An 18,204-nucleotide genomic window follows, 5' to 3' on the forward strand; every position below is an offset into this window, starting at 1 on the left:
TTGGTACCTGGCCACTCTTTCTCCCTCTCTCTCTCTCTCCCTCGTGCTTTCCACTGTCTTTTTGCTTTGGTTATATCTCTGTTCACGATATTCTATATCTGTTCCGTCGACTAAATATGCACTGAACCTTTGCTCGTTTTTCATCCTACTCCCCCGATCATGCCCACCGATGCGGCGGCCCTCCCCTCTCCACCGGACATACCACCGTGGAAGAGCGGCACCCGTCCTTACTCGGTGGGGGGCAACTTGCATTCCAACGACTACTATGGACAAGTCACCAGACCAGACTCTTATAAAAACGGCACTCGCTCAAGTATTCATCCCAAATATCCGAATATTAAAGACCTGCAGGACCAGGCAGCTTCGTCAAGTGTGAATGAAACAGAGCCAGTAAGTATGGGGATCATCCGCGGCGGGGACAGACTGGCTCACCTGATCCACACAGCTCGAGGTCCTCCTTGGAACCGCCGCCGAAGCAATCGATCTTGCCAAGAAACTGGCAGAAACCAGACCTGACCAAGCCTACGTTCATTATCTTCGTGCCTCAGAGATCACCGTCAACACTATCCCCCACCACCCAGACTATAGGACAACTAACATCCCGCACCCTGGATGGCACAAAGAATTTGCGGGTCTGATGATGGTATGTCCATTCGATATTCCTCTGATATGCCCTCTGCTGCAGTGGCGAGTTCTTTTCGCCCTTGCGGTTTGTGATCATAATCTAATAAAATGATTTATCTGTAAATAGGCGGTGCGAACGAAGCAGGGAACAATGGATGCGATTAAACAGGAAATCATCGAGGATAATATCCGCAGCGGCGTACAACCTACCCGGAACTCCACAATGACATTTCCCAGTCAACATGGCTCGCCTGTTCCCCGAGGTCGCGAGAATCGCAATTCTGGCAGCGACTCTGTGCGAATGCCCAGCCCTACACAATTCCAGGCTCAGCCTATCCCGAATTCCCAGGCGCAAACAAAGGCAACTTCGAGCCCCGCTGAAGATATGCTAGCGCAACGCTTTGCGAAACTCAAGGCATCCCCGCCTTCTGACAATGCGCCAAATCACAATGTATTCGCTGGATCTTCAAACGCGGGCCCTGCAGGCCAGGTTTCCGCATACACCTCCAATACTCCTCAGGCAAATTATAGCCCTTCGCATGGTCCACCTACTCGCCGCCCACTAGGTCCTCGAAGTATGGGATCTGCAACTCATGTTCCGACTGTACCTCCTAAGCTTCCTCTTACAACATCCCTTCCACGCGCACCGGATCCCACGTACAGCCCGATCTACACCGTCCCTTCTCAGCCTCCTCCGCCTAACCCCCCCACGGACTTCCACAGAGAGCACACGATCCGTTGATCCGCGGTTCTCGACTCTCAGTAATTCTCCCCGTGGCAGTCCAAGTCGCGTGCTCGATGACAGCCCGTACCGTTCTCGAACCCCAAATGGCGTCCATTCTGCACGTGAAACGCGGAGCAACTCTCCCGATCTGCCTCATACAACAGCTATATCAGCTCAAAGTTTACTAGAATATCTCCGCAAATTCAACGTCCTTTTGATTGATGTTCGCTCTCGGGACCATTATGATGGTGGACACGTCTATGCTAAGTCGATTATATGCATTGAACCAGTGGCTTTGAAAGAGAATGTCTCGGCGGAAGAGTTGGAGGATCGACTTGTCGTGTCTCCGGAACACGAACAGTCCTTGTTTGAGCGACGAAATGAATTCGATCTGGTGGTCTACTATGATCAGAATACCGCCTCTGTCAGTTATCTCGCAGGTCCTCCCGCTGGAACATCTGCGCCACATTTGCGAGCTCTTTACGATACTCTGTATGAATTCAATGAGTATAAACCACTCAAGGCGGGGCGACCCCCAGCGCTTCTACTTGGAGGATTAGATGCGTGGATCGATCTCCTCGGGCAGCAATCTCTGGCGACCTCGTCGACGGCCGCCGTGATGGGATCGCTACAGAACAAGCGGCCCGTTGCCAGGCCTGGCCGGCCATTGGGACGTGTACCCACCATGGCCAGTGCTAACTCCAGCCTGGAAGTACGCAGAAGAAGACTTCGCGAATTCACCCCGCTTAATTCAGAGGAATTATCGGCATGGATGGAACGATCCAAGAACGAGGAAATTGACACAAGTCAATATCTTGACGAGGAGCCGCTCACGGAGGAGCCACAAGACGAGCCCGGCACCGAAGCACACACCCCTTTTGTGCATAACTATGAAGATTTCCTCCGTCGCTTCCCAGAGCCGCATCATGTCCAACAATCTATGATTCGTCCTGAGTCAAAAACTGCCCCCCTTCCTCCTCCCATGCCACAATACCCAGCCCCCGTTCCATCGGCGCTCTCACGACCACCCCCGGCTGTCCCGCGTCCTAGTTACAGTGGTGTATCGGAAGGTCGCCATATCCAGCCTCATTTGGAGCGCCAGAACTCCGCGACGCGCACGGCTCTATACATGTCGAACTCGCTTCTTCGTCGTCTTAAGCTGCCACGGACAGGACTGACCAATTTTGGGGTTACGTGTTATATGAACTCCACCATCCAATGTCTAAGTGCAACATCGATTATGAGCAAATTCTTCATCGACAATCGGTTCCGTAACTATGTACAAAAGAACTGGAAAGGGTCACAGGGTGTGATGCCGGGGTTGTATGCCAATCTGATTCGATCACTCTGGAAAGATGATGTGGAGGTGATCATGCCAAGCTCTTTCCGGAATTTCTGTGGTCGATTGAATCGAGAATGGGCCATTGATCGTCAGCAAGATGCTAAGGAGTTCTTCGATTTCGTAGTGGATTGTCTTCATGAGGATCTCAATGTCAACTGGCAACGGAACCCGCTACGACCCTTAACCTTCGCCGAGGAGATGCAAAGGGAACGTATGCCCGTTCAGAAAGTGTCGCGCATTGAGTGGGATCGATACTCTCATCGAGAAGAGTCGTTCATTTCGTCGCTATTCGCTGGGCAACATGCCAGCCGTCTTCGTTGTACTACGTGTCGCCAGACGTCGACTACGTACGAGGCATTCTATAGCATCAGCGTGGAAATACCCGCTACGGGCACCGCGGATATATATCAATGTCTTCGCAGTTACTGCAAGGAGGAGATGTTGAGCGGCGATGAGGTCTGGAAATGTCCACACTGCAAGTGTAAACGAATGGCGACCAAGCAAATATTCATCACGCGAGCGCCACAAATCCTGGTTGTTCACTTCAAACGATTCTCTGCCTCGAAGACGCAAAGTGCCCGCAAAATCCATACTCCGATTGAATTTCCTCTGCATGGTTTGCGGATGGATGAGTTCTTGATCCCTCATACGACATCGGCCCCTCCACCAGATGTTGGCGGACCGCCCGCCATGGGAGCGACAGACCCCCCATTTACGTACGATGCATTCGCGGTGCTTCGCCACCTTGGATCTTCGATGGGTAGTGGGCATTACATTTCGCTGGTCCGAGATGCGGAACGACACTGTTGGCGGCGATTTGATGACGAGCGGGCGAGTGACTTTAACCCACGCGATCTCCGGACGCGCGATCGGTTACAGAATGAACAAGCATACATTGTGTTTTATGAGCGAGTCCCAGCGAAATGAGCGTTTTTTTTTTTTTCACATAATTCTTATCTTTCTTCCTTTGCTGCCTCTCCTGTTTAGTCCTCTCCCTCTCCCTCTCCCCCACCTCTGTTCCATTCTGTGCGTCCTTGCACATGATGAGTTTATGTTTGTTTGCATGTCACGATAGCCACGATTTTGGATAGACCGGCGTCAGGGCATATTACATATTCATCACTTTTTGTTTCTGTTCTGGAGGTGGGTGATGTGATTCCGCTGATGTGTCTGTCTATTCATTCCACGCAATTCCGCAGGGACCGATGCATTTCCCGGCGAAGGGCAATACCCGAGGGACCGGGTATTGCTGAGTATTCCAGCCAGTTGATTGGTTGGAGGATGTGCATCTCCCGAGGAGACTGCCTTTGTTATTGTAATCCCATACACTCGAAGTACTCACGTATACTCGAGATGTATTGCAGTTAACAGTATTCTAGTGTTACTTCTTATGATTCGTATGTACATATATATTCGACAAATTACTATCTGATTCTGTGTAACAGATTTCTTCATATGCGCCGAGGTCAAATAAGCAGCCGCTGATTCGCCCAGTATTTATTCAATGTCACGGGGGCGTGTTAATGCTCATATGTACATAATATCCCCCCCCCAATCAAAAGTGTACTTTACTCTACATTCAAATGTACAAATAATACATATCCCACTAAACAATTAAAATTAACAGCGTAACCGTAATACCCCAGCCAACCCCTCAATTGACCGGGTGCCATCCACGGCAGCCCCAAAAAAGTCCCAAAAGAAAAAAGAGGCCCACCGCGCGAAGAGACCGCCCTCGCTCGGCCCCAGTCAACTTTGCGATCTCCATCTTCTTCTCTTCTTCATATCCTCGAACACTTCTATCTGTCCTTTATTGAGCCTTTCGTTGTCTCTTTCTTTTTGCTCGTGAGTTTCTCCAACTTTCCATTCCACCAATATTTCCCCTTAGTCGTATCGTTCATCTTGCCCTGAATCCTCTCTCCCCTTATCAGTCCTGTCTATCTTTTGGCACGTCGACGCTGCAGAAATTCAATCCCAGTTGGACCTCCTCTTTCGCTCACCCGCCAACCTCGCGGTGCTTCTCTTCACTTCGCTCTACTTCGTATCTCTTAATATACTAACCATTACCTCTTCTCTATTCTATCCAGATTCCCATTTCGCAATATGTCTGAATCAAAGGAATTCACCCTCCAGGAGGTCTCCGGCCACAACACCAAGAAGGACCTCTACATGGTCATTCACGACAAGGTCTACGATTGCACCAGCTTCGTCGATGAGCACCCGTACGTGGAATCCTCTTCCTATTTACCCCTCCCACGTACTCTCCTCCTATCATGTCTACAATCGACCGATAGTGATCGTGATCCCCCTTTCGCGAAGAACGACTTCTCTCCGAGTCCTCCACACTTTTCTGACTCCGTGGAGTCACACAATGCATAATACACAAGGTTATACCACCCAAGAAATTCAAAGCTAACACATGCGATACAGCGGTGGTGAGGAAGTCCTCCTGGACGTCGGAGGCCAAGATGGCTCCGAGGCCTTCGAGGATGTCGGCCACTCCGACGAGGCGCGTGAGATTCTCGACGGTCTGCTCGTTGGTAGCGTGAAGCGTATGGTATGTATTATACATTCCAACATCCTATCGATACTCATGACTGCTGGGCTTAAACTAATTTTCCCAGCCCGGTGACCCTGAGCCCAAGTCCCATGCCACCACCACCGCCTCTTCCTCCAACTCCAACTCCAACTCCGCTGGCTTCGGCGTCGGTCTCTACGCTATCATTCTCATCGGTGGTGCCATTGCTTACGGTGCTTACAACTACCTCGAGGCTCAGAAGTCCGCACAGTAGATGTGGGGACTGGGAATTGTATATGGGAATGGAATCAACGTATTGAAAAATGAGGGGTGTCGGAATCGGGGTGGGAATACTCAGAGGAGATGCGAGTTGGGGAAGATACACTATTCTTGGAATGTGCTGGAATGGACCCTCCATGAGGGGAAGAACCAAAAGAGCAAAGACCAGCTGCGGGGAGAAAGCAGCGATATCATCTACTCGTCTTACAACTTTTTTTGGGGTCTTTTTTTTAAATTATTTGCTGTTTATTTTTTATTTTTTCCCATTGTTAAATGGTTTCATTTCGGGATTTTGCTTTCATCATTTCCTTCATCCCTTTTTTTTCCCCTATTTTTTCCCCTCCAATTGGAAGCATATTGTGCCATATCATTCTGCTGACTGCCATCTGTCATCAACTGTGGAGTTGATCGAAGATAGCAAAGTTCGGCGGTGCCTGCGTCCGACGGAATGTTTTGCTCTTTTCGGCCAAGATTGCCCCGGCGGGGGGGCCTTCACCCCCAACTGCGAACTGCGGAGGAGATGGGCCCGTTTCTTTCAAGAGTACATACTATAAACTAGACTTTTTGTATGACTGTTTGTCGCAATTTACTGATGCTCGTTTTGTCGTCCCCGCATGCAATCCGACTGGGCAATTTTCCCCGCAGTACTATCAGTAGTGTGTAAAAGACTAGGCGCTTAGTTATATGGGAATATGTTCAACCAGTTTCATTTTGGCATGTTCAATAGTCTAGAATACAGTGATCGTTCTATGGCCCAGAACTCCATATAAAGTGCGTGAGCAATGAGAAAAGATTATCCACCATCTACCATCTACCATCCACCACTATTTCCAACCCTGCGGACCAGCCCACTCACCCTTCACCATGGAGTTGTAATAAACCCAAGGGAAGAAGTCCTTTTTGAGATGATAGAATGACCGACGAGGAACACTCTGATCAATACCAAACCAATTACCAAACGTCTCCTTAGGCTCACCACCATACTTAAACTCCGCCAGAAGCACCTTGCCGTACTCCGTCAACAACGGACAAGAGGTATATCCATCGTAAACAGCATCAGCCTTCTTACCCTCCATATTCTGAAGCAAGTTTCGCACCACAACGGGAGCCTGCGCCGTAACAGCCGCAGCAGTCTTGGAAGTAGGCAAACTCGACGCATCACCCGCAGACCAAACGTTCGCAAATTTCTTATGTTGAGCCGTAGCATCATCAACATCAACAAATCCACCCTCATTCGCAAGAACACTCTCCTTAATAAAAGCAGGAGCCCCCATCTTCGGAACAACATGCAACAAATCGAATTTCTTTGAAACTTGCTCCTGTCCATCTGGCCGGGCAAATACCGCCTTATCCCCATTAATAGCGACAAGATCGTGTTGGAAGAGTGCATTCACGCCACGCTCCTGCTGCATCGCCGTCAAGGCCTTGTTGTACTTTGGTACTCCGAACATCACAGGCATACCAGTCGCAAAATCAATTTGAATCGCTGATCCGGCTGGGTTCGAAGGGTCGTAGAGACCGGCGCGCTTCCAGTGATCTAGAGCTAACCACATGATTTTTTGTGGGGCTCCAGCACATTTAATTGCGCCGGCGGGTTGAGTGAAGATAGCATTTCCCTTCTCGAGTTTCTGAATGGTTCCGAAAACCTTGCTCACGCTGTCATAGCCGTAGATCGAGGAAACAGGTGCAGAGGGGTCGGCCAGGGCTTCAGGTAGACCCTTAATACTACCGTAATTAATAGTCAAACCAGGCGCAACGATTAATTGATCGTAATTGACGTTGTCGCCGTTAGAAAGTGTAACGGTATTTTTCTCGGGAGCGAAAGAAGCGACGCCATCATTGTAGAATTTCAATTTGGAATCGATGAGACTTTTCATCGGTCGACGGAGTTCTTCTTTTGTCTTTAGGCCACCGCCCACGAGGGTCCAGCCTGGCTGGTAGTGGTGGAATTCGGCGGGGTCAACAATTGCGATATCATCTTGATTGAATTTACCGGATTGAAGGAGTTGGTGACTGATTGAGAGGCCGGCAGTACCGGCGCCAACTACGACGACTTTGTGGTTGCGGGCGCTGGCGTTGACGGGGGAGGCGGTTGCGAAGCTGCGAATGCTTGGCGTGAGTTGCGGGAGGGCCGCGGCGCGAGTAACGCGGAACATTGTGATTATTATTAGAGTTGGGGAAGGATGGGGGGTGGGGGGAGGAGTATTAAGTGGGAGGAGAAAAGGTAGAGAGATGGGAGAATGAAGAATGGAGAAATCAGGGGGAATCAATTCAAGATAAAAAGATTGAAATAAAAGTGGAATGACGCATTCGTCTCGGCCGTGATCGACCGGGAATTTCGTTCGTTTTTACCTTACGCGGTCCACTTCAATCCTCATCAGCAATGGACGAGTTAGTAAGAATCAATTAGTATCGTATCCAATACTAGTAATATATTATGAACGACGTAGATTATACTAGATTATACTATATTAAACAAGTAAAATAGAATATCTCCGAGCGGAGACTTTTACTCGCCGATTTTCAGTGGCAATCGGCGATCAAATGGAGCCCGAATTGAATACTTCATTACTTCACGACTTAATTACAACTCTACTCCAGCTGCATATTCAAACTTCATCTGGAGATACTACAGCTACTGAGCAGACAGTATACAGCAGACAGAGTCGATATGAAAGGCTCTCTGAACGTATTTCCACGGCCGATGCTGAAACGCATCCGATTCACACCCGCCAGCACAGGCATCCCATTATATCAATGCCCGTATCAGATTCACCAGACCCCGAACTTATCAGCCAGGTCATACTCCAACGGGGTCCAGATACCATTGAAGACTTATAAAAGCCGGTCTTTATCCAACAACATCAATAAACCCTTCATCCAACATCCAATTCACTTCTACAGCATGAATGCACTGCCCAAAGAACCCACCGTTCACGATATCTTTGAACCGGTAACTGGAACATGGCAGTACATTGTGGCAGACCCATCGACCCAAGCAGCCGTGATCATCGATCCAGTTCTGAACTATGAACCCGCTACCCAAACTATAACCACCACTGCCGCCGATGCATTACTCGCCCTTGTTCAAGAAAGGGGTTATCAAATTGAACGCATCATTGAAACACACGCCCATGCAGACCATCTCACTGCCTCTGCATATCTCCAGCATCAACTCAATCAAATTCAAGGATCAAACCCTCCCATTGGAATCGGTAAACGTATCACTCAAGTTCAGAATCTATTTGGTCACCGATATCAAATCGGTAAACGAGAATATGAACAGGTCTTCGACCATTTATTCGATGACGACGAATCTTTCACCATCGGTGAAATGACAGCTACTGCTCTCCACTTACCCGGTCATACCCCAGACCACCTTGGTTATAAAATCGGAGGTACGTATTCAGCTACACATACTTAGCCGAAAATATCCATCTAACATCTCCACCAGACAACATTTTCTGCGGTGACTCCCTATTCCACGCAGACATCGGTACAGCACGCTGTGACTTTCCCGGCGGTGACGCAAAACACCTCTTTCAATCCTCGCGTCGTCTCCTTCAATTCAACGACGAGGTCAAAATCTGGCATGGACATGATTATCCTCCCAACGGGCGGGAACCTGTCTCCTTCCTCACTGTTGGAGAGCATCGTCGATTGAATCGACATGTCATGGATTCGATTTCGGAAGAGCAATTTGTGGCTATGCGTAAGGAGCGAGATGCGAGTTTGAAGGAACCTCGTCTCATTCATCAGTCGCTTCAAGTTAATATTCGGGGTGGACGACTTCCAGAGCCAACGGAATCAGGACAGCGGTTGCTTCACCTGCCGTTGAAATTGGGTGGTGTTAGTTGGTAGTCAATTATCGATATTATATATATGTTATTTTTATCGATTCATTTGTAAATATATTCTGTTAGTAGTTATTTCATGTTCTGCTTGATACTATGATTGAATATCTGATATACCCCGATAATACTGTACGCATACAATACTGTACTCCGTACATAGTATACAATCGCCGATGGCGCAATTCTCTCGTCCGAGAAATCCATTTCTCGCCCGAACAGGATTCTGTCGTCCGAATAGACCCAAAAATGATCTGAGTAAGTGATGACAGCTAATTATCACCAGTTAGATACTGAATGGGATGATGAGACGAGTATCCGTGCAATTAGAAGTTGAATGGATCATTTATCACATTGATACGTTAATTGACAATCAGATTGTTTAGGGGCTGGTTTACCCCGGTTTAGTGCATTGTGGCGGGGTCCACTAAGCCAATCAGAGTCAAGACGTCTTACTGTATACAGTAATGCAGGATATGCTTGACAGAAACCTTGGTGTATAAGCAATTTGAAATATGCCCGGCTCTATTTAATTTGTACATGATTGTTTACAGAGTGGTCCCAATCATCACTTTATATCCTCAGTAGTCTATTATGAATTTGTAAAATGTATTATATGCTATGCAGACTGTGGGGCAAAATAAGCATAATTCCGACTTTTCCACCTCGGCTTTCCCTTCCCTTCCGCCTTCAAAGATTCCAATCTCATCTCTCCGAATCCCCCCAGATATCCAAACGAACAACCCCGTATTGTACATACACTCCACTCCATACATATCGCGAATCTCTACTCCATACCGCCCTCAATACATTCGTCAATGGCCTCATTCTTTCGCCGTCTAATTCCCGCAAGAGTCGCAAACACAGGCTCCCAACAACGCGACCACCACGCCAACGAACGAACTTTCCTCTCATGGACTCGAGCAGGACTCGGGTTTGCCGCCATGGCCCTTGCGCTAGACCGACTTGAGGCTGTGGATCGTCTCATTCATAAACAACTCGGTCTTGCCGGAAAACCATTAGAAGAACCACTCGTTCCGATGAAACGCGAACAACCTGTAAATGATAATTCTGCCGCGTCACAACTTGCAATGTTGAAGAATGGGTTGACGGCTTCGAGGATTTGTCAATCTCTTGGTGCTTGGTGTTTGGGGTATGGGTTTTTTAGGTATTGGTCTATGAGGAGGTATCTGCTTGTGGGCAAGTTTGTGCCGGCGTTTTGGGGACCGGTTTTTATGACTGTTGGTAGTTTTGGGGCTTTGATGACTTTGGGAACGCAGGTTAAGTTGAAACTTCCTGCGGAGGAATGATGGTTTTTCCATTTTGGATTTTCGAGAATTGCTGATTCATGTTCTTGATAGATTTGTATTACTATGTTTCATAGATTTTCATAGAATTCTCATAGAATGTTTGTATATAGACATAATGTTATTTAGATGTATCCATCTCATGACGGAAAATGGAAAATGGTATACAAAATCCAATATTGTCGTGGTATGCAACTAATATGCTCTCATTAAACAACCTTTACTTCCACAATTCCACAATCACCTCCACTGTCCTTTCCATTGTCCAGCATTCTCAACTCCCTTTGCAACCGACTTCGTTCCATCTTCCAGTCCCGTCCCGGCATTTCCAATCGCATCACCGACCGGCCGTCCTGCACTGCCAGTCGCACTGTTGATAGTATCGCCAAGTCCCCTTGTCGCGGCACCAGTGACTCCGCCTACCGTGCGAGTCACGCCGCCAACGGTGTTTCCAAGGGTAGATGTCACCCACTTAGCAGCGCCAGTTGCGCCTGAGTCTTGAGATCCAATTGTCATCGTGAATGTGTGGTAGATTGTTTCAAAATTCGAGGTGGGTATTAATTGACGAGAATAATCGAATGAGATTGTATGCTAAGATTGAGAGCGTAACTGTATGATGGTCTTGACTTGAGTGTTTGTGGAGTGGAGTTTGGAGTCTCCCATTCACATTTATACATATGGGCATCTGTCCTATGATGTCATTGTTTACACACATGATGATTGTGGCTGTTCGGTACAATATGGTGAAGTCCCATGAGGCAGTCTCCTATTCAGATCATAATTTACTGGATAAACTCCCATCGGCCCTTATCCTTCGTGTGTGGCTGTATTAAGTGTGACATGATGTATGAATGGTTAGGGGTATGGTTAGGGGTGATGTGTTTCATTGGGTCTGGCGTGCCAACTTGGACATCGCTATCCCAATGAGGGCAGATGAGTGAGTGTCCTAGTAGTATCAACTGACTTCAAATTACCGCTTCTAATTTGTTATATGAATTTGCACCACCCTACCGACAAATCCTATTTGCACCTCGGTGTACCGTGGCTTTACCACAACGGTCGAGCCAATGGCCCTCGGGAGGGCCGGTATTAACCTACGAGTATTTGGTAGTAACTAACTATATGAGGTTCATGTAAGTGAACCAAGTGCAGCCAGAGCCATACTTCTAAACTGCACGTCTAAAAGGTTTCTACATTACATATAATCCACTACTAATGATACTCCAGTGTTCTCAAACGCCAAGAACTCCCAAGAACCCCAAGTAGAATCATGGATGAATCACCTGGCCCTATTTTTGGCCCCAAGTTCGTTGCGGAAGAAATATCTTCCAACCACCATTCTCTAAACACTTCTCATGAGAAGAGCTCACATCAACATTGATGGTACCTCTTCCGTGAACATCTTAATATCACTTAAAGCTCACATATCATAGATGATCCTTATTCTAGTACTCACGTTACCGCCCGGTAACATGTTCGACTGGCTAAAACGACTCTTCGGCAAAGAATATATTTCTAATGAATCCGAATCTGAATCTAAATACGAATCGGCCAAGGAAGCGCAAAGAAAGTCTCCCAAGGGTAAAAGAATGGATCAGGATGAAAAAGCAAGGAAGAAGCATGCTCAAGAGCATAGTCGACGACAACGAGCTCGTGAACGCCAGTTAACACGTGACTATAATACAGAAGATAGACGGTGGTCTGTAAAGCGTGGAGGAGCAGCATTTGCGGGCATGGCTTAGGGATTTAAAGGTGGTATTTACTAGATCCATGGCTTTTATCCTTAAGTGTTCCTCGAAGTTAATTTATATTCTTTTTTTTTGTGGCTTAGTGTGTTTCGACTAAATATAAACTTGAAAACCCCCGATTCCAAAGGGGGTGCTTTGAAAAGAGAAACAACAAATATTGGAGGCGAGAGAGAAATGGAGGCATGCGAGCAAAATGAAATGAGAAGAGAACATTCTTTTTGAAAGAGAAGAGAGATACACTAAATACCATGGTAGATGTAAGAAAACAAGAAAGAAATAGAAACAAGAATTTCTCGAGTAGAAAAAAAAAAGGCTGGGGCTTATGTCTGGATGCCAATATGTCCTGTCATCATCTTTTCCATCAAAAGAGGTTGGACTCCATCACAACTCAAATAATTCACCGAGCAGAACCATTCAGACCATTCTGAACAGCCTCCAAAATCATATCCTTGGCTTCCTCCAAACCAGCAGAGCTGCCACGGATCTCAATCGCCTCGCCGCGAGCCTGGTCCTTCGGCACGTTAATACGGCAACCAGTCTTCTTGCGAATAGCGTTGATCTGGCTACCACCCTGGCCAACGACGAATCGGTAAGTCTTGGGGTCAGGCAGGATCAGGTAGCCAGTCGCAGATTGTTGCTGGGCCGAGTCAATGGCCTTGGCAATGGCAGCACGAGCCTTAGCGACGTTCTCGGGGGAACCAGTAAGAACCCAGGGGAAGGGGGTGACATCCGCATCCGCGGACTGGGCGTTATCAATCACGTTCCACGAGTGAGCATCCGAGGCAGCATCGGCGTCGTCAGTGATAAGGGGAAGAGAAGATCCATTGGCCACAGTGCGAGTTTCGTCAGCAGCACGGTTGGTAGGAACGGGTTTGCCAGCGTGGTCGACGGTCACCTGGTAGTCATTACGCAGACGGCGGAAAATGGCACCGTTGTCAGCAATGATATGGTGGAGATGGCTTGGAACATCTGTGGTCTCGGCGTGTTGTTCCTTCAACATGCCCTGAACGTGCTCCTTGGCCTCGGCAACAGCATTGCTAGGGCCCTTGAGCTTGATATCGGTTCGGCCCGAACCTTGCTTCGGGATGTCCATAGTGACGTTGAACTTGGACTCGATACCGCGACGAGTTTCACCACCGCGGCCAATCAGGAGGCGGTGCTGGGTGGTAGGAATATCGAGGGTCTCAGTGACCTGATCCTCGCGCTCCTTGACAAACTCTTCGATGGCAGTAATGATGCTCTCGACGATCTTACCATTGCCCTCAAGGCGAATAGTAGACTCGGTGCTGTCAGGTCGGGGGAAACGAACCATACGAGCGGCGCTGCCGTCGTTGGGACCACCGGCATCAACAACGATCTTGCGGATGTTGGCACCTGAGAGCAGTTAGCAAAGATTGAATCGCGGAGTCTTTGAATATTAGAGTAACGTACCGCCACCACCAATAAGGGCCTTGTGATACTTCTTATCCACCTCAATCGACTTGGTAACAGTGGCATCGAAGTCACTGGCCCGTTGGGTGAGAATCTTCTTGGCCTCAGCCACCTGCTGCTTCGTACCCTTAATACGGATCTGGACTCGGCCCGATGCATCGGGTGTGTCACTAGCACTAGGGACATCAATTTGAGCACCAGTGTCGGCACGCAGCTTGTCCATCTCACGGCCGCGCTGGCCGATCAGTGAAGCGACTTGGTTCTGGGCAACAGAGACATTGGCAGTGTGCGAGGTTTCAACGACGTACTGCCACAAGCTGAGGAGCTCGTCGCGAGCGGAGTCGGCGCCCTTGCTAGGTCCCTTCACCAACACCTCATCGGCAGCCTGTTGAGGGCGGCTAGCACGAGCACCACCAGCATCGCTGCCAGTGTCAGTGGTAGACACATCATCTGACACAGTCGCGCGAGGGAACTGGACACGAACAGAGTAGCGGTCCTGAAGACGATTAACCTGGTTACCACGTTGTCCGATCAGTTCACGGTGATATTGGGCAGGAATCTTCAGGATGTGGGTAGTCTCATCCTCCAGCTTCTTGCCCAAGTTGATAATGCGCGTGCGCGCGGCATCAGCCTTGGCCTTGGGTCCCTTGACCTCAACCTTGCCATTCTCAACCTTGATGTCGACATCGAACTCCTCACGAAGTTTGTTGATGTTCTCGCCACGCTTTCCAATGAGGAAGTTGGCATACTTTTGAGGGAAGTCGAAGGTGTTGGTGTATCCACGCTCCAGGTCATCCTTCTCTTGCTCTACGACAAAGGCTTCGAGCTTGGCCGCAAGCTCATCAACCAAGCCTGAAGGACCACGAAGGGCAATCTCGCACTTGGACGCCTTCGCATCAGCAATGATAGCACGCACGGGGATGCTATCCTGTCCCTTGGTGTCCTGCTCGCGGATAATAAACTTGCGAGCCTTCTCCTGGTATTTCGCAGGGATGGTCACGGTCTTGGCGACAATGTCGTTCTGGTCGCCAAGGGTCTTCAGGAGGAACTCCTGAGCCTCCTGCAGAGACTTCTCGAACTGGGCAACCTCGGCGGGGGAGGGGCGCTGACGGGGAACCTCGAAATTGGAAGCAGTGGCAGTTGGGCCCTCGTACACCAGGACAACCTCCGGGCTGTTAACATCATCGGGAACGAGCAGGTGAACGCCATAGTCACCCTGGAGCTTGCTGGCCCCGCGGGAGCGCAGGTAAGAGTGGAAGTAGGGGTCAACAGGAACATGGCGCAGTCGGGAGGGAGGGTGAGCTTGAACCAGGTTCATAATATCGGAACGAGCACGAATGGTGTTCTTGCCATCACGAGAGTAAACCTCCCATGTCACGGGTCCGTCGACACTAGAGGGCAGCGCAATGTGAGAGTCGTAAGCGGTCTCGAGCTGCTTGATGATTTGACGGCGTCGGAGATATTGCGTCAAGGCACGGGCATGAGCGTGTGGGCCGGCAGGGGCACCAGGGTGTTGACGAGACAGGTCAATACTGGCCATTTGCATGCTCGTAGCCAAGTCCATGGCATGGTTGATACCAGTCTCAATCTGGTCCAGAGGACCAGTGATAGTCAAGAATTCACTCTCATCGGAGGCAGGAGGAAGAACGATCGCGCAGCCAGTCTGGGCCAGGAACTGATGGAGAGCATCAGCTTCGTTTCCGAGAATGAACTGGTGCTGGCCACGGTTGATTGCCAACTGGCGGAGAGTCAATTTGCGTTGAAGCTCCGCAGCGAGGCGCTCGACCTCGGCACGGGCCTCCTGGGCCGCAGCTCGCTCTCCAGAAATGAGAATATGCTTGTCAGCGCAAGGCACAAACTGGACCTGACCGGGGAAGGCCTCTTGAGGAGGAGGCTGGCTTGACCAAGTATCGTAGCGTGGCACATGGACCTGTGCCTTTGTGCGCTCCTCAATTTCCCGAAGTGTAGCATCGTGGGCACCAGCGATGAAGGGGAAGAACTCGGGTGGGATTGTCTTCAAGCGGAGGCTCATGTTGGACCCACGCTCTTTGACGATAGCTTCGATCTCCCTGCGCGCCATCTCCGCGGCCACTGCATCACCTTCGATGAGCACGTCGATGGTGTCGCTATCGTCATCGTCGACAGGGGCGGCATTGTCATCGGCGCGGGGAACTTGGACACGGGCACCGGTACGGCCTTGGATATCTTGAACGACCGCACCCTGGCGGCCGATGATGTGAGGTCGAGCGGAGGTCGGGATAGGCACACGAACGGATTGCTTTTGAGAGGGAAATAGATTAGTCTTCGCTTTCATCAAGTTGAATCATCTCCACTTTATGGCAACATACCTTGGATCCGACTTGTTGCGCAACCTCCTTGAGAGCTTGCCGCACAGCATCAACAGAGCCCTTTCCTTCAAAGATGATCGAGCCGCCGGGACCTCCGCGCATATCCACGGTGGCCTTGGACCGGCGAGAGATGTCGCGCAAGATATCCCGCAGAGGCTTCTTCAACTGACCACGCGGTTGCATTTGAGACGGAGCCAATCGGAGCTGCTCCATGTGCTTACCCGGAAGAGACATAACGCGGGGAACATCTGATATTATTATCATGTCAGTGGTCCTCCTTAGGTCCAGATATACTAGGACGTTGCGTCACTTACCCATTGGCTGGGGAGGGAGACCATTCGCAACGGTAGCGGCAGCAGAGGGCTTCTTTGCACCCCATGTGGCAGCAGCTGGAGCAGCGGGCTTGGGTCCACTACCCAGGGCAGGGAATAGTTCTTCGGATTGTACGTCAAATGCAGGTCCCTTCTTTGCGGCAGGCTTCGGTACGGGAGAAGGGGCAGTCGACTCGGCGGGAGTGACAGCTTCCAAGATAGGAGGAGCAGCGGGAGCTGGCTGTTGCTTGTTTGCGAGCGAGGGAGGAGGATGCTTGAGATCTTCTTCGTCCACAACGTCCTCGACGGTGGCCTTGTGGGCCTCGTCGTGTTGCGCTTCGAGCATAGCGGCAAGAGACTTCGATGCGCCGCCATTGGCGGTAGCAGATGCTTCAGCAGCCATGGTGAAACCAAAGAAATTATCCAAGAACCGGAGGAGAATAGATAAAGTCGAGGCTGTGCAACAGTAGTCTACAATTGAAGTTCAGGCAGATGAGTATGAGTAAGAACAACGGCGGGGTGGCAAGATCCATTGTGCATTGACAATGAATGGATTATGATGTAGCAATTGAGGTAGGGTCAGCACTCACCAGAATACTGCTACTTTAACGAATTGACGAGCAGTGTAATATGTGCTCTCTGACAATTCAGTGAGATCCGTGCCCGGGGAACTTGGGGCAAGTCGGCAGTAATAGTGAGAGGGGTATTGGAAGTATCCGAACACCCAAAAGAATATACACGGGACCCGAAGACCCCAAAAAGAAGGGTCGTGACGGGTTGAGAAGGGAAAAAGGGGGGGAGGTGGAGAGAGATGGAAAGGTGAAGTTCGAGATGCCCCCGGACGAGTACACAAAGTCGCCGAAAAGGCCAGCTCGAGCCGGGGGGAGTTTTCTCCGCCTCCGAGCGCCACGAGACATGCTCTCTTCTGCAACTATTTCTCAACCCATTTAGAAGGGTATTGAAACTACAATCGGTCGTTTTCTATCATGAAGGAAATTTGGAATGCCATTGGATTACTATTGAAATGCCATCTGTAGCTCTTCAAAGTTACCACGTCATGTTCTTAAGGTCCTGAACGTGATGGCACATGCCCCACGGGTCGTCCACACTTCATCCAGACTGTCGCCCGCAGATCACGTACTCAACGTCAATACTCCCCCACTCTCGCTCAGGCGCATTGGGGCCTCAATTGATTATCTTATGATGTCAATTCCAAGTGTTTGATTTGTGTGCGACAGTCCAACTCGTCTCAAGTGTTTTTGAGTGGCTCTCTTGGCAAGGAGGCGCATCCACGTGCTGCGCATGATGGGGGGGGGGGGCCTTAGGTCAAATCATCTGGAGTTATTCAACATGAGGAGGCTATAATAGGCGTGTCTATTGAAAGCAGATATGTATTCAGAATTATTAGCCTCGATCGGATGTTTCCTATCAGTCCACGATGATACATCTTTAGGCACTCGATTTGATTGTTAGCATAACTATCGCAAGGTGAGTTAGTAATGACCGGTCTGTTATGCCGCGGTGGCAAGGATATCCTGATACCCTAGAATATGTACATAGTAGAGTAGTTAGTAGACTGTCCACAATGCCATCCCCGCACTTCATATAATGGATGTAAGCCCTTACAGGGTCTGTAGGCATGCCGGTAGCCCTTTGTTGGCTATTCCATAGGTGTGAGAACATCTGGCAATATCGCTGATGATGAGCATTGCACATTTTGG

At 49.5% G+C, this 18,204-nt stretch overlaps 8 protein-coding genes across 8 annotated transcripts; 5 read left to right on the forward strand and 3 right to left on the reverse strand.

Moving 5' to 3' along the window:
• Positions 1 to 159: 159 nt before the first annotated feature.
• On the forward strand, positions 160 to 3,617 carry N7469_010033 (putative ubiquitin C-terminal hydrolase; the record flags this gene model as incomplete). The annotated part of the gene is made up of 4 exons (XM_056648938.1): positions 160 to 390; positions 446 to 643; positions 752 to 1,281; positions 1,313 to 3,617. 4 exons carry the CDS (start codon positions 160 to 162, stop codon positions 3,615 to 3,617), a joined length of 3,264 nt encoding a protein of 1,087 aa, XP_056496069.1.
• Positions 3,618 to 4,760: 1,143 nt separating this feature from the next.
• On the forward strand, positions 4,761 to 5,482 carry N7469_010034 (cytochrome b5-like heme/steroid binding domain-containing protein; the record flags this gene model as incomplete). The annotated part of the gene is made up of 3 exons (XM_056648939.1): positions 4,761 to 4,912; positions 5,121 to 5,247; positions 5,315 to 5,482. Exons 1-3 carry the CDS (start codon positions 4,794 to 4,796, stop codon positions 5,480 to 5,482), a joined length of 414 nt encoding a protein of 137 aa, XP_056496070.1. The 5' UTR covers positions 4,761 to 4,793.
• An 829-nt stretch (positions 5,483 to 6,311) lies between these two features.
• On the reverse strand, positions 6,312 to 7,643 carry N7469_010035 (NAD(P)/FAD-dependent oxidoreductase; the record flags this gene model as incomplete). Its single annotated transcript, XM_056648940.1, has 1 exon — positions 6,312 to 7,643. One exon carries the CDS (start codon positions 7,641 to 7,643, stop codon positions 6,312 to 6,314), a length of 1,332 nt encoding a protein of 443 aa, XP_056496071.1.
• A 749-nt stretch (positions 7,644 to 8,392) lies between these two features.
• N7469_010036 (MBL fold metallo-hydrolase) lies at positions 8,393 to 9,348 on the forward strand (the record flags this gene model as incomplete). The annotated part of the gene is made up of 2 exons (XM_056648941.1): positions 8,393 to 8,885; positions 8,942 to 9,348. 2 exons carry the CDS (start codon positions 8,393 to 8,395, stop codon positions 9,346 to 9,348), a joined length of 900 nt encoding a protein of 299 aa, XP_056496072.1.
• Positions 9,349 to 10,156: 808 nt separating this feature from the next.
• Positions 10,157 to 10,648, forward strand: N7469_010037 (uncharacterized protein; the record flags this gene model as incomplete). Its single annotated transcript, XM_056648942.1, has 1 exon — positions 10,157 to 10,648. The coding sequence occupies one exon, from the start codon at positions 10,157 to 10,159 to the stop codon at positions 10,646 to 10,648; it is 492 nt and encodes a 163-aa protein (XP_056496073.1).
• A 237-nt stretch (positions 10,649 to 10,885) lies between these two features.
• Positions 10,886 to 11,161, reverse strand: N7469_010038 (uncharacterized protein; the record flags this gene model as incomplete). The annotated part of the gene is made up of 1 exon (XM_056648943.1): positions 10,886 to 11,161. The coding sequence occupies one exon, from the start codon at positions 11,159 to 11,161 to the stop codon at positions 10,886 to 10,888; it is 276 nt and encodes a 91-aa protein (XP_056496074.1).
• Positions 11,162 to 12,117: 956 nt separating this feature from the next.
• On the forward strand, positions 12,118 to 12,387 carry N7469_010039 (uncharacterized protein; the record flags this gene model as incomplete). The annotated part of the gene is made up of 1 exon (XM_056648944.1): positions 12,118 to 12,387. One exon carries the CDS (start codon positions 12,118 to 12,120, stop codon positions 12,385 to 12,387), a length of 270 nt encoding a protein of 89 aa, XP_056496075.1.
• A 403-nt stretch (positions 12,388 to 12,790) lies between these two features.
• On the reverse strand, positions 12,791 to 16,886 carry N7469_010040 (putative RNA binding effector protein Scp160; the record flags this gene model as incomplete). The annotated part of the gene is made up of 4 exons (XM_056648945.1): positions 12,791 to 13,767; positions 13,825 to 16,102; positions 16,173 to 16,420; positions 16,487 to 16,886. The coding sequence occupies 4 exons, from the start codon at positions 16,884 to 16,886 to the stop codon at positions 12,791 to 12,793; spliced, it is 3,903 nt and encodes a 1,300-aa protein (XP_056496076.1).
• Positions 16,887 to 18,204: the final 1,318 nt, after the last annotated feature.

This window comes from Penicillium citrinum (assembly GCF_028827155.1).
Source record: "Penicillium citrinum strain IBT 23319 chromosome Unknown utg000009l:1.0-4274883.0:1.0-4276374.0, whole genome shotgun sequence".
Taxonomy (NCBI): domain Eukaryota; kingdom Fungi; phylum Ascomycota; class Eurotiomycetes; order Eurotiales; family Aspergillaceae; genus Penicillium; species Penicillium citrinum.